This window comes from Clavelina lepadiformis, chromosome 7 (assembly GCF_947623445.1).
Source record: "Clavelina lepadiformis chromosome 7, kaClaLepa1.1, whole genome shotgun sequence".
In the NCBI taxonomy this organism is placed as follows: Eukaryota; Metazoa; Chordata; class Ascidiacea; order Aplousobranchia; family Clavelinidae; genus Clavelina; species Clavelina lepadiformis.
Genome location: NC_135246.1, coordinates 16,144,997 through 16,158,483, shown reverse-complemented (window position 1 = coordinate 16,158,483; position 13,487 = coordinate 16,144,997). Strand labels below are relative to the sequence as shown.

Genomic DNA, 13,487 nt, shown 5'->3' with positions numbered 1-13,487 from the left:
AGATACTTAAAGTGCCAGGTCTAATTCTCGTCTTTAAGTGTTTTAACACATGCAATAACAAATCCACTTGAGTTTTACAAGAAATTGAATTCATGTTTTCTACGGAAAAGCTAAACTAGTATGCTCCGTATGACACTTCTGAACTAGCTTGCACAGTATCTTTTATCAGTTTTCAATCTGCCGAATAAGATAAAAACGTTCTGTAAAATAAAATTTTGTAAGTTTTAAGCCAGGTTAAGTTTAGCCTATCAAGCCAGGGTAGTTTTACGCCTATTACAAGAAAAGATATTCAAGCTATTATAAAAAGGTTACCCGAATTCATTTCTAAGTAAACTTTTTAGCATCTGAAGTGTAATTTCCTTGTCGTTTTAAAGGCGAATTTACAGTGGTTACAGACAGCTTATATTACATCTATGCGTTTGTAATCAAATTGGACTTATTACAAGTATTTTTGTAGAGAAAATGTTAAGCACGTGAGCGCGACTTGATACTTCTGATCGTTACATGCGTGCTTAGTGGTACTTTGATCTTATCTCAAACTTGCCGTCCAGCGAAAAGGCAGATGTAATGAACTTGGACGAGCGGCTGTAATGCCAGCATCGGTGAGATTTAGTGCCTGCAGTTTTCAAAACTTACGATTGATATTTAGTCGTTTTTTTGAATACTCGATACTAATGCATATGTAAAGAGAATAGTTTTGAATTACAAATGAATTGTAAAAATTTTTTAACATTGTTTCGCTATACTTACCCGGCAACCGCTATTATTAAATATAGCCCTGCATTGGGTATCTTTCTTTGCTAATATTGACACGTATATTTCAACACTCAAAATTCACATTGAAAGAAAACGCGTAAATATACTTACGCCGAGATAATCTCACCATCACGCTACACAAGAGATATGGCATCAAGAAACTACCATTTTCAATAATTTTGACACTTTTGGGTAATTTTGAAATTTTGAAAATGTTAGTTAAGATTTTTTTTAGGAAATTTGCGATATTTCGTCGTTGAGATTTAAAGTATATATAGCGCCCACCGTTATATACGTAGGTAAAGAACTAACATGTATAATTTCACATTCAGACTTGAAACTTTAGTACTATTACTGACTTTCTTTCCTTTGATAATTTTGGAATTATCTATCATGTTGTATACTTCGTTGAAAGGTCAACTGTAACAGGAAACTTAGAAAATTTGAAGAGATGGAAAGAGATGGAATTATTGTAGCCTATTTATGTTGTCTCACATACGATTTCGTATGACAATTACACCTCGTTTATGAAAAACTTAAAAGAAGACCAAATGAACTATACAATTGCCGTTTTTGAACTATCAAATATGACGCATTTTCTGATCTCTTTTGAAAAATTGAAAGGATATTTTAAGATGTGAAGAATGCGTAAATATGGTTAAAATAAAATACTTTGATCTAAACCTTTCAGCAAAAAAATAAAAATAAATTAAAAACAAAAGACAGATGTTGCTCATGTTGAAGCAAGGTAATAGTCAGTATATTAAACACCACCAAGACTGCACATCATCGTAACAAAAGGGCGATGATTATACTGTACACAATGAATAAAAAAACCAAGGACCAAAAACCAGAACCACCTTATCTATCAAGGACTGAACAACTTAGACTTCATTAAGATGAAGTTCGTTAAGGCCAAACCGCAATTGTTTTGGGTTAATTTTGGTTGGTTATATACAAGATAACGACAAGAAAGTGCTTAAGTCTTACATGGCGCTTATACACTAACAACATATATTTAAACTGACTCATAGCTAAAGGTTTGAGGCAGTTCACTAGCTGCGACTGGATTCGTGTTAATTAGAGAAACAAATATTGGCTTTTATAAGACATTTGTTTCGTTTCTTGTACAGAAACAAACTAATAGGAACGACGGTATTACATTACATGCACTATGCATATTTTTTCAAAGTTGTTCGACAAGGTTAGCTACTTCTTTGCAATCGTCATTTTAAGAGTTACAACCTAATAATGTAAGCAATAAAGCATAAATTATATAGCAGCCAAAATGCAATTTTCGCGTTTACGATGTTTTTCTCCATACGGACTTTGGTGTGGCCAAGTCACAATTGATCAATTTAACTCGGAAATGTGTCATAATTATGCAGTTTTGCCAACGCAATCAACTCAGGGGCGGCAACCAGCTGTCCAGAAACTGACCTAATTATTGGTTGTCCACGACCGATTATTTTTGCTGGGGCACGAGAGTGATTTATACGAGTTCGAAAACGGTCGCTTATGAGACAATTTGCAACTCACAACACATTAAAATGAGTGACTTGTACGGTGAGCATCATTGATCTATAGTTTATCTTACAAAGAAGCCTTTGCGTTAAAAACAAAGTACTCGTATGTTACACTTTTCAAAAATTGAAAGGAAAATAACATTCGGTTAGTACGTCAGATTTTCCGGAATAAAGTTTTAAAAGCGTTCGATACACATATGAATAATTAAATTTTGGCATTCTATATGTTAACAACCATATATTGTACAGAGTAATCATAGCCTTACAGTCTCACCAATCAAATGCGATAACAACGTTTACATAGAGAAGAAAACTTGCGGTTAATATTTCCATTTGTAATGAAAGTTATCTGGGTTTTAGACAAAATTTCTAATTACGTTACTTTGTAATCTCAGACGCAATTAGAAACTTGAAAAAGTTTTTTAAAAATAAAACTGATGTCTTTTTGATAACCCCCTGTCAAGCTTTCTGTTTATATAGTGATGACAAGTTATCAATTAAAGTTTATTTCTATCCAACAAAATGTTGTAATTAAAATGTGATACTTTGTTATTTTATTATAGATTATGTTACAGTCATATTTTTGGGAAAAGTCAGACATCTGTAAGGAAAAAGGTTTCAATTTTTGAGATTCTTCAATTTATAGACTGAACGAAATACTTTATAGTCTCACGTACGCTACTGGCCTGACATGTTTTCTCAACAACACGTCTCGTTTTAACGAAAGTAAGCGCCGCGTCACCTCATAATACCAGCAGGTGCTGCTTGCCACAGATAATCCGACGTTTAAGAGCTATCGCTTAAATTTAACCGCACAGCCAACATTACTTAACGCTTAAATTTAACAGCACAATTTAACGGCGATTAAACTTGGTTCAGCTTGAGGTACAAGGTGACAAATCAGCAAAGATTAAAAGTTTTCACAAATACGCGCCTTGCTTGAAAGCCTGCCTCAAGGCGAACCATTCCCTTATTCAGTCTAGCTGGAGCTACATCAATGGACTAAGCGGTTTTTAAGCCATTGTTATTGCAAAATAATATTATGTTATTGCAAAACACTTATTGCTCTTTGGATGCCGTAATCCCGTTCTTACTTACACGTACACATATACTCACTATACTTATGCACATGTAGTGCAAGTTTCGTTTAAATTTAATTTCGTTCATACAAAAAATGATAACTTTTTCTTATGAAACTCTTAAGCATATACCTTCTAAAGGATTCATTTTATTTAAACGTATTTAAACACATTTCATGCATACATTACATAGACTATTAAGCGAATGTTCATTGCGAAAACTTCTCGTGTCAAAAACTGGTTCTAGGGAATAGGCTGAACAAAATTCATGTTTTTATTTAAGTCAACAAAGCGTTTCACATTGAAAACCAAATCATAAAGTTGCAGGATTTTTTCAATAGCGTGCTGTTTATCATTTCAACATGTCTCAGCAAATCTTGATTGATTACCCTTTCATCGAAAACAGCCGCTGAGCAGACCTAAACATGTCCTTTGAATTGGTCACTACTGCTAATTTATTAGAATGCTCTGAACATTAAAGACTTAAAGGTGATGCGGCCATGTACTGGTAATAAGGACCTATATGCTTAATATGTTTTTATAACGTGGGGGGTCGTCGAAAATAAATGACAACACCGATTGCTTAAACTGTTATAAAAAGCTTAGGAAAAGGAATCAAAAATAATGCAAAAAAATTAATCGTTGCCAAAGATTTATTAAAATTCATACCAAAATTTATAGAAGTTGGATTGTTTGAAATGTTATACAATAAACAAAGCTTATATTATTTTGAATATTGCGTTTTTAAACTTTTTTTATGGAGCATAAATATTTAAAACTTTGATTGCATGGTGGAAGGTTTATCGTTTGCAAAAAGTTTATCAAAAATGTACTGCACATTAATAAGAAAATCTCACAAAGTGTGTTTATAAGAACAGATAAGTTTATCTTTTTCCGCTTAAAACAAAAAAACCACCTTATTTTCTCCTATAGTATATTCAAATATTAAAATTTAAAGAAATACGATTTGAAATTGTTTGCTTATTAATTACGCTGACATAATTCAAGTAGAGTCAAGTAATTGAACTTGAGTTAAGCCGACCTGTAAAAACCGCATTGCTCATAACACAGGATAACAAACCATGTTAAGGTGACTGACGCTCTTCAATTGCCATGTTTACCAGAGACTTAAACTATTTCCTTTCTTACTATGATGTTATATCAATCGCATCAAAGAAGATGCACGAACAATTTCATTTAATTACGCTGCCACGAAAGCAAGTGTGATAAATCATAGTTCTTAATGTCACCAGGAATTAGCGGCACTTCGGCGTTGATTATGATTGAACAATAAACATATGACCACCACAAACAAACAACTACATGCGTTCCGTATGTCTTACCAACTGTGTGGCCGAATTCTTAAGCTGCGGAAGGGAAAACACGTCGATCTACGTGACTTTATACAAAGGGGCAAAGTCATTACGCCCAACTTCCAAATCAGGAATCTGGTTAAGACAAGGTGACATAACTTTACGTCACTACAGGAGCATATTTCTTTTTAATCTTACACGTCTCGTCAAAAGAAATGTTTTTGATATGCGTTTTCATTACCAGAAAAGATCTCAACTACACTAAGAACATGACCTTCTTGTCCGAATTTAATTTAACGTTTATCATATCTGAATTTAAAAGGAATTTTATGAGTCGGAATTCCATTTGCTCTTGTACAAAAGCATCTCAATTTGCTTCTTTAAAGAGACGATGACAGGTGACGGCGACGACTGGATGACAGTATAATGACACTATCAATGGGGTAATGATTGAAACAGTGTTTAAAGCAAGTTACACACTTAACTTTTCTAACATCTCTTTCTTTGGCGTTAAAAACTGAGCAACAGCGCTTACAGCGTGCAAACTTATATCAATACACTTCCGCTTGTTGGCGTTAACGCCGTACTGTGGTATGTGGGCCTACTGTGTAAGTGCAAGGGTTACCACAAGTCGTTGCGTTCTTTTAAACAAATAAATGGAAACCAGTCGGATAGTTTTACTAGAAGTTGCATTGTTGTTTTCTGAAACTTTAGTTTGACACTGCAAATGATTGAAAAGAAACGAATAATGCACCAGCGGTACAGAGCAAAACCGTGCATAAAAACTAAGAATGGTCGGTGGTTATTTGTTAAACCGGAAAAACTGTTGAACTGGTTTCCGTTTTTGTATCATCGGAAAAATTGTTTGTTAACATGAAGATATTTGTCGCTTTTTTGTTAATATACCATTCCTTATATCACCATAACATAACACTTACCTATAATTTATAGATCTATGAGCTAGACCTAACTTTAACAACAGGCTTGGAGACCTTCCTCAGTCAGTCGTTTTTAGGCTATGAAAATTTTGGAAATATTATTCGGCTTAGCGGCGAAAGCTCCAAGCGACAAAAAGGCTTGTTAGGCATTATTACTGGAAAACAAACATGTACAGTTATAAGAAAGATTGGGCCAAAACCGCTTGTAATCCATCTGCCCATGGAAATACAACGGGTTCTGATTATTATTATTATTATCATTTTACTGCTTGAACATTTTATTTTTGCGATTTCTTCGAATTTTAGCGCGACGATGATCGGCTGATCGCTAATAACAGGTTTTATAACATTTTTCAAGAACATAAGTTTAATTTGGCCTATGAGATTAACAAAATAGTTTGACAATTACCGACTCAAAATCGGCTCATAAGTAGAAGGAATTACTTGGATGAATGCTGAATGGCATGGTAAAAATAAAATAGAAAATTTGAATAATATTGTTCGTGCACCGTAGCTTGATTTACTTTATATGATATATTTTGGTTAATGTTCGACGTCTCGTTGCATTCAATTTTACATTTAATATCATCTTATTCTTCGTTAATATAACTTCTGTTTAAAATCTTATTAAAAACAAAAAAATTTCTGGCTTGTTCAGAACCACTGACCTTCTACGGCTGGGTCTTGCTTCCCATGGGAAAACTGTCTACAGTCTGTGTTGCTGTGTGTTGCTACAATTGAAATCAGAGCAGGATGCATGCAATGGCAAGTCAAATTTCAAAGCCGTGGGAGACTATTGGAAAGGATTTATTGCAACTCCAGCAGTTGATAATACCAGTTGTGTTTTTTGTCAGTCTAGTACTCTAGTGTATACAGTAACCGACATTAGCGAAAGATATATAATTTGTGTCAAGATTTTACAAATTATACGTAACTGATTCTGGAATCTTCATGCCCTAGGATCCGTTTTTCGTAAAGATGTCGTGTGGTGCCTCTTATTACTTAGAAACCCAAAGTATAGCGTTGTTAGTGCGCTTTTGTGCTAAGCATGGGCGTGTTTGTTAAGTTTTATGGTTAACCCTGTTCTCGCTAGAAGAGTAGTTGTCAACCAGGAATGAACTATAGTGCACCACAGGGCCTATTATTGCGTAGCCTACCAAAAAATTTGTAAGGATAAACCACTATGACATATGATGGTGTATCGATGTGTAGCTTAACTTCTTGTTTACTCCATTTCAGTTTTTCAAAGCACATTCTTTCTCTTATTCAACATATATTGTAGCTTTGTGTTTAGTTCCGCAGATAAATATCAGTGTATTACTTTCTGGCTGCTTATAGGTGTTGATGTAGAGGTCAGTTTTGGTAAAGTAATATCGTAACTCGAGATGGTTCCAGTCCTTCCTAAAATACCGGTAATTAACAAATGTGTCGATAAATCGATATTCAATTATGATGGTACTTGCATTGCAACCATTAAAGTATGTTGTCTATTGATCAATTAAAGAAAATCTAATAGAGAAAACTTTTCAACCTTTTAGTGCAAAATAAAACAACTTAAGAAGCACAAAACAACACATCTGATAGTTAAGATTCTTACGCATACCAAGTTTCTTGCACAACTTTTATTTGCCTAATTGGTATATCTCTTTTTTTCTCTATCCGAGTGCCGGTAGTTGTTGAAAAAGAGGCTCACAATGATGATAACCCAAAAGTGTAACACCTGGTTACTTATTCAACATATGAATTTACAGTAGTTATGCTTATCATGTGGTTTCTTTTCTCAGTTACTTGTTTGCAAATGAAGTTGTTTACGTGGTACATGTAGACCTAGTTATATTTATAATTATTTGTAAATAAAAGATATTTATTGTTGAATAAACAACCGAATATATAACCAAAGAATCGGTAACAAATTTCTCGCTGGTAATGGTAATAGACGATAACTTCGATTGGCTTATAAGTGTGTATAGCGCGTGAAAAAAGTTTGCGAAACATTCATATTGCTATAGCACAGAAATGTGAAATCGATGCAATGAAAAACTAAATGGGTTTCTACTTAAATGCCTCACGCTGAAATCATCCAAACTCTTCAGTAAAACTCATTAATAACTGTTTTTGGCGTTTTCTTTGACTTCATTAAATAATAACTCCAACTAACCCAACTCTCAAAATTGTTCAAAAATGTCCGGCTATTGGCAAATCTATATTTTTATACTGATGCTTTGCTTTGTGTGATGGGATTATTCCGTGTATAGGGTTAAATACTTGTTCCCAAGTGAAATTGTGTTATTGTGACGAAATGTAAAATTCCTGTTTGCAAAAACACTGTTCCAAAACAGAAAGCTTCATCACTGTTCCTCATAAAGTGTTTCTTCTAAATCGTGGTATAGAAGTAACACAGTTAAAGTATATTTAGCTCGAGATAGCGACACTGCAAACAAAACTGCGGTATCAAGATTACAATTTAATGAGACTAATTAAGACATGACGTAAAAAACGTCTGACGACACCTATGCATAAATGTTCAAACATTCGAACATTTGTGTGCGCAATGATGGAAGTTGCAAAAGGCAATTCGATGTTTTGAATAATTAATGCCGGTTGTTACAAACCAAAATACAGGAAAGCGACCAGCAGTCATGCGGGACATTTTACTAACATTTCACTACTTTTACATATTTGTTTCAACACCAATGTATAGGCTTGTAGGAAATTAAGAACAATAGTTGGAAACTCGTCCGAATCGTTGTCAACCTGTATTGTACATCTGTAGTGAACTATAGTCTTTGTAGTATAACTGTACATAACTACTTTTCGAGTTCAGTGATCACAGCAAAAGAAAAACAGGTGAAGCACAGAACATAGAAAAGGATGTTTTATATAATAAGAAGTGACATGTCACTTTGTCTTCTTATTATAGAAGGTTATTATAGGGTTAAAAATTCAACCCTTAATACCAGAAACACGTGTTTTGGTGTTACATATAGTTTACAGCTTGGTGATTACAAACAAGGTAATTGTCTCACATCATTTAGGCTTACGTAGCCTGTTTAGAAACAAAACTCCATTTGCGTAATAGGCTATGATCGAAACCGCTGGTTGTGGCGGATTAGCGTGATAATGCTACATATATTACCATGAAAGAAGGTTAATGCAGAAAGTTCGATTACCGAAATGTGAACAAAACAAATCAAAAATTATGGTTTGTCTGCATTGGTTGGCTGTGCTGGTTATTCAAGTGAAACATAGTGCAATTTATAGTAGAAAGTAATACTTACTTGAAGCTGAAAAATCCCATTCAAACTGCAATGAAATTTTCCAAGTTGTTATGTAAATGTTATTACTGCGAATTTCTGCCGGTAACGGGCAAAATATTCACTTGTTTTAAGTTTTGCTATACGCCACCGGCTGGACTGGGTAATTGTTATATTATTGAACATTGCTAGCAAATTTATCGCGGCCCGTTTGCTGAAAAGTGTCTTTCTTTCTTCACAAGTTGACAACCAAGTGTTTAGATAGCTGTTTAGGATCAGCTGAAGGAGAGGTAAAAATTTTCAAGATTTTTCTGAACAATGAAGAGCTTCTGTGCTAATAAAAGTGGTCACAAGTAATGTTTTAAGGTTTATTAAAGTACAAGTGAGAAAATAATCAAGAAATAGGTCAAACTGAAGCAAACCAAACTTCCCCAAGTGCTGTAAAAGACCAAAAAGTAAACTCCAAACAATCGTGAAGATAAGTAAACGACTTTCGACGTAAATGTTTAGGGACAAACAAGCTTTAGGATTTTTGAACGAATAATTCATTCTTTGTTTGTCATAAAGGAAGGCATACGCCAGGCAGTAGAGAGTGCAAAAGCTACAAAGTAAAAGTAAATAAAAAAAGTATTGATGGAAGTCATGAGTTTATAAATTTGTATTCTGATCTTTAAGATTTATGCTTTTTTTCGCAATGCATTTATTTTTCACAACAAACTTATATCAAATTGAAATTTAGGAAATTCTTCTCGAGTATGTTGCTTGCAAATTTTGGTTTCCATTCAGCTGTTTTCAGTGAAATTTGTTTTAATGAAACCAATCATGATTTTGGTAAATTGAAAATCTTGCCAAATATTTTTACTAAAAAATTGTATTCAAATTTAGTAATTAAAAGGTCAAGTTGCTGCAGGATTTAACCTAAAGTTGCTTACAAACAAATGAGCTTGTAAGGCTTGATTATTTATGTATGATTGTACATTTTCTATTTGTTGTAGATTTGGAACTAGGCTACGATTTTTTGTATTTCCAGGAAACTTTCTCTGTGACAAATCTGTATAAGCATCATTATCACCATTAACCCGGAAATCTCACAAAGAGTTTATCAAATGACAGTTAAAAAAGTTCGTTTGAGCTTCATGTTTCTTCTGGTAACAATCATACCTGCTTACGTTTACATTGGAAAGATTTACTTCCGTCACAACCATGACAATGTAAAAATCCATTCCATTCTGAAAGAAGCGTTACAAGCTCTAACCTACACCTCAACCCGCGCAACTTCAAATGATGTTACGAATGAGGTCAGTATAAAAACTGCACGTGCAGGACATCATCTATACTCGTTGTGAAAATCTTCCATGCCACTTAAACCCAGATCTACAAGGTACCGTGTTTACTCGAATAAGAGAATAAGGCTTCTGTTTTCTAAAGCATTTAGTGTGCAAGTTATATTATTGCACATATTATCATTTAGGATAATATGTTAGCAAGATTTCAAGCGCCTTTTTACAATCAAAAGCGCTTTCTTTTATTAAAATAACTTAGTGCGTCTTCAGTTAAAGGACACCTTTAAATCAGGTGAACTCAGTAGCGGACTCATTTGGCACAACTTGGTCAAATACGATGGTTATATTCAACCAGCAGTAAGAATTAATTGATGCTGTGACGTCAAGGGTTGCACTGGGCGGCGTTTAGCTGACCGAATTTGAGATAACGTATTATGAACTGAGCTACCACAGACTACAAAGTATAAAATAACAATTATACAAATCACACAAACAATTACACAATCAACATAAACACCTATAGGCTAACAATTGTATCAAGTGGGCAAATAGCCTACAATTTAGACTTTTTAATGCTTGTTATTGTTCATATTCTTGATATCTAAGGTTCAAGTTCCCGTAACGGTGACAGGAAAATCGACCAAGTCTGTTCAACTACATCCAGTAGAGGAAAGATTCAAAGACCGGCTTGATGAGGCAAAACACGTTTGTCTCCAACGTGGAGTGAACTACAATGAAAAGTGGAAAGCGGTGATAGAAAACGGTATTGAAGAATAAAAACACATTTTTAGTGCATCAGAAACAGCAACTTTTACGAATACAATAATATGTTGTACAATTGAAGATTTTTATGCTTAGGGCCCCCTACCGGTGGGTTTGTCGCCAGTGAATCTCACCACGCGATGATGTGTCTCGTGCTCAAAGCTGGAAGTTCAACTTGGAACGACTTCTTCTGGAGACTTCGGGCTCCGGAAGAAGCGGAAAAGTACAACTTCTGGGAGAGGGCAGTCCATGGCAACGCCTATGCTTTCAAATCTCTGAGCCGAGACAAAAAGATAGAAATATTGCAGGTAAAAATATCTTTTATTTTTAAATTAGAGGTATGCAGCTGACCCTACAAGTTTTTAATTTCTTCTTTCGCATTTAAAACTTAGGTCCCATCAGCAATTGGTTACCTTAAAGCTCATACCGTAAAAACAATAAAGTAGGTTGTGATGAACAATTTTGGAACGAAGGGCAGTAATGATTAATATTTGGATCCTTGAATGCCATGATGCAAACATGGTAGAATGCAAGAAACGCGACCGATCTTTTTGCAGGATCCTAACGGCTTGAGATTAGTTGGTGTCCGCCACCCGTTTGCTCGAATAATTTCAGGCTGGAGCGACAAGTTTGACAAAATGTATTTTTACAACATCTGGTTCAAGACCTTTCCCAAACTTTTAAATTATCCCAACAAGTGGGGGAGATGGCGAGGGTGAGATGACACATAAAATGTCATTGGCCTAAGTATCTCGTTTCATGCTTTTCTTAAAGATTTTTCTTGTTTCATACAGACCACGTGAAGGTCATTTTATGGAATGGGTGGACTTTGCCAGTTATTTGGCCGATCACGGTCATAACCTGACCAATATAGACGCACATTTCTACCCGGCCACTGTTCATTGCGATCCATGCAAGTTTCCTTTCAATTTTATCACAAAATTGGAAACTTTTGCTACAGGTGACTCTTCACTTTTGTTGACGATAAAGCCTTACACGTGTTAAAAAGTTTGACCTTTATTATGCTGTAATATAATCCGGAGTCCATGCTTACTCAGTCTGGTTTGCAAATGCAAGGAATAAGTGCATTTTATAAGTAAGCTATTATTTTGTAATTTATTTTAGATGCAAGTTGGTTGGTTGAAGCTAAGTTGAACCTGAGTACAGCCATGCTCAAGCCACAAAACGTCAATTCGAAGCGAAGAAAAGATTACGTCGAACTCATCAAAGAATATTTTTCAAAATTAGACCGTAACGTGACGAAAAGAATTTATAGTTTATACGAAAATGACATGAAGACTTTCGGTTATAGTTTTAATTTGACAACTTTAAAAGCTGGAGGGTGGGTGGAATAGCAACTGGTTTATGAAAGAAATTATCTTCATCTAAATATTTCCAAACTTATTATAGTTCATTTTCAAAGAGTTTTTGTAAATCTTTAAATATTCTCTCTTTGCTTCCAAAGAAACAAGAAAGTTCCTCACTGTATTTTAAACGTTTTTATTAACCGTATTTACTAATAACACTTCAATTACCTACAAAATGTCTTCAGATATCTGTTTTCCTATATGTTTAAACATTTTGGAGTGCTGGCATACACATCAAATCATTAAAAACATTAGCTTACTATATTAAAGCAAATAATTTGTTATGAGTTATAACATTCAAAGAGATCCTAACTGTATTTAAAATACAACCTTTCTCAAATATCTATTTATAATGATTTTGAATGGACTTGAACTCCTTGCCTTTGTAAACACAAATATCTCAAACCACACGTGAAGCGGTAGGCAGTAAATTTTCACTTCATACTAAGGTATCGGTTTGGGAACGCTGAATGACATTATAAGGACATAAACAATGGCGTAATTATTGGAACAATGTTCTTTAAAAAAAAATTTTAAACCTGTAAGTGCCCTAATACATTTTCTCCTACAGGTATTCTTACATCCCTTTTCTGAGGTTATCAATTGAGCAGCAGCGCTGAATAGTGTGCAAAACTTGCAATAATCAGCTCCCGCTAGTTGACGTTTAAACAGTGCCATAGAAAGTGGGCTTACTGTCCAAACGCGTGCTGCAAAGACCACAAGTTGAACCTTTATTATGAAAAAAAAATCAAAATCAATCAGTTAGTTTCACTTGACGTTTTATTGTTTTGTTGTTTTGTTGTTTCTGAAACTGGAGTTTGTCGAGGACATATCTCTGATTTGCACCTATACTGTACTACTTATACTGGTTGATGCATGAAAAGGCGAATCTCTGTAATCTGAATAAAAAATAAAAACAAAACGAGGTTTTTATATGCTTTGGCTGGCTATGCTGGTTAATAAAATTGGACTTGGTGCAATTTATAGTGAACGCTTGCTAACTTAAAGCTTCGAAAACCCATTACGTAAGAATGAGTGAACTTGGTATGTGTTAGGCTGCTGTTGACGAATTCTGCCAGTATCGATTAAGTTATACTTTGAGTTGCGTTGAATGTGTTCAAAATATCGCCTCGAGCTAAATGTACACTTGCACGCTATGCTTGATTAATTGTTATATTACTGAACATTGGTACCAAATGTATCGCTGAA

The 13,487-nt window shown here is 34.4% G+C and overlaps 1 protein-coding gene across 1 annotated transcript; it reads left to right on the top strand.

Moving 5' to 3' along the window:
• Positions 1 to 9,868: 9,868 nt before the first annotated feature.
• Positions 9,869 to 13,465, top strand: LOC143466062 (carbohydrate sulfotransferase 10-like). The gene is made up of 6 exons (XM_076964654.1): positions 9,869 to 10,164; positions 10,756 to 10,912; positions 11,008 to 11,219; positions 11,469 to 11,626; positions 11,706 to 11,872; positions 12,037 to 13,465. The coding sequence occupies exons 1-6, from the start codon at positions 9,973 to 9,975 to the stop codon at positions 12,264 to 12,266; spliced, it is 1,116 nt and encodes a 371-aa protein (XP_076820769.1). The 5' UTR covers positions 9,869 to 9,972; the 3' UTR covers positions 12,267 to 13,465.
• The last annotated feature ends 22 nt before the right edge of the window (positions 13,466 to 13,487 follow it).

What these genes read in the sequence shown, in the direction of transcription:
- LOC143466062 (XM_076964654.1), top strand. Translation starts at nt 9,973, where the DNA reads ATGACAGTTAAAAAAGTTCGTTTGAGCTTCATGTTTCTTCTGGTAACA. An exon ending in AAGTGGGGGAGATGGCGAGG is followed by an intron (nt 11,627 to 11,705) that starts GTGAGATGACAC and finishes TGTTTCATACAG; the next exon opens with ACCACGTGAAGGTCATTTTA. An exon ending in ATTGGAAACTTTTGCTACAG is followed by an intron (nt 11,873 to 12,036) that starts GTGACTCTTCAC and finishes AATTTATTTTAG; the next exon opens with ATGCAAGTTGGTTGGTTGAA.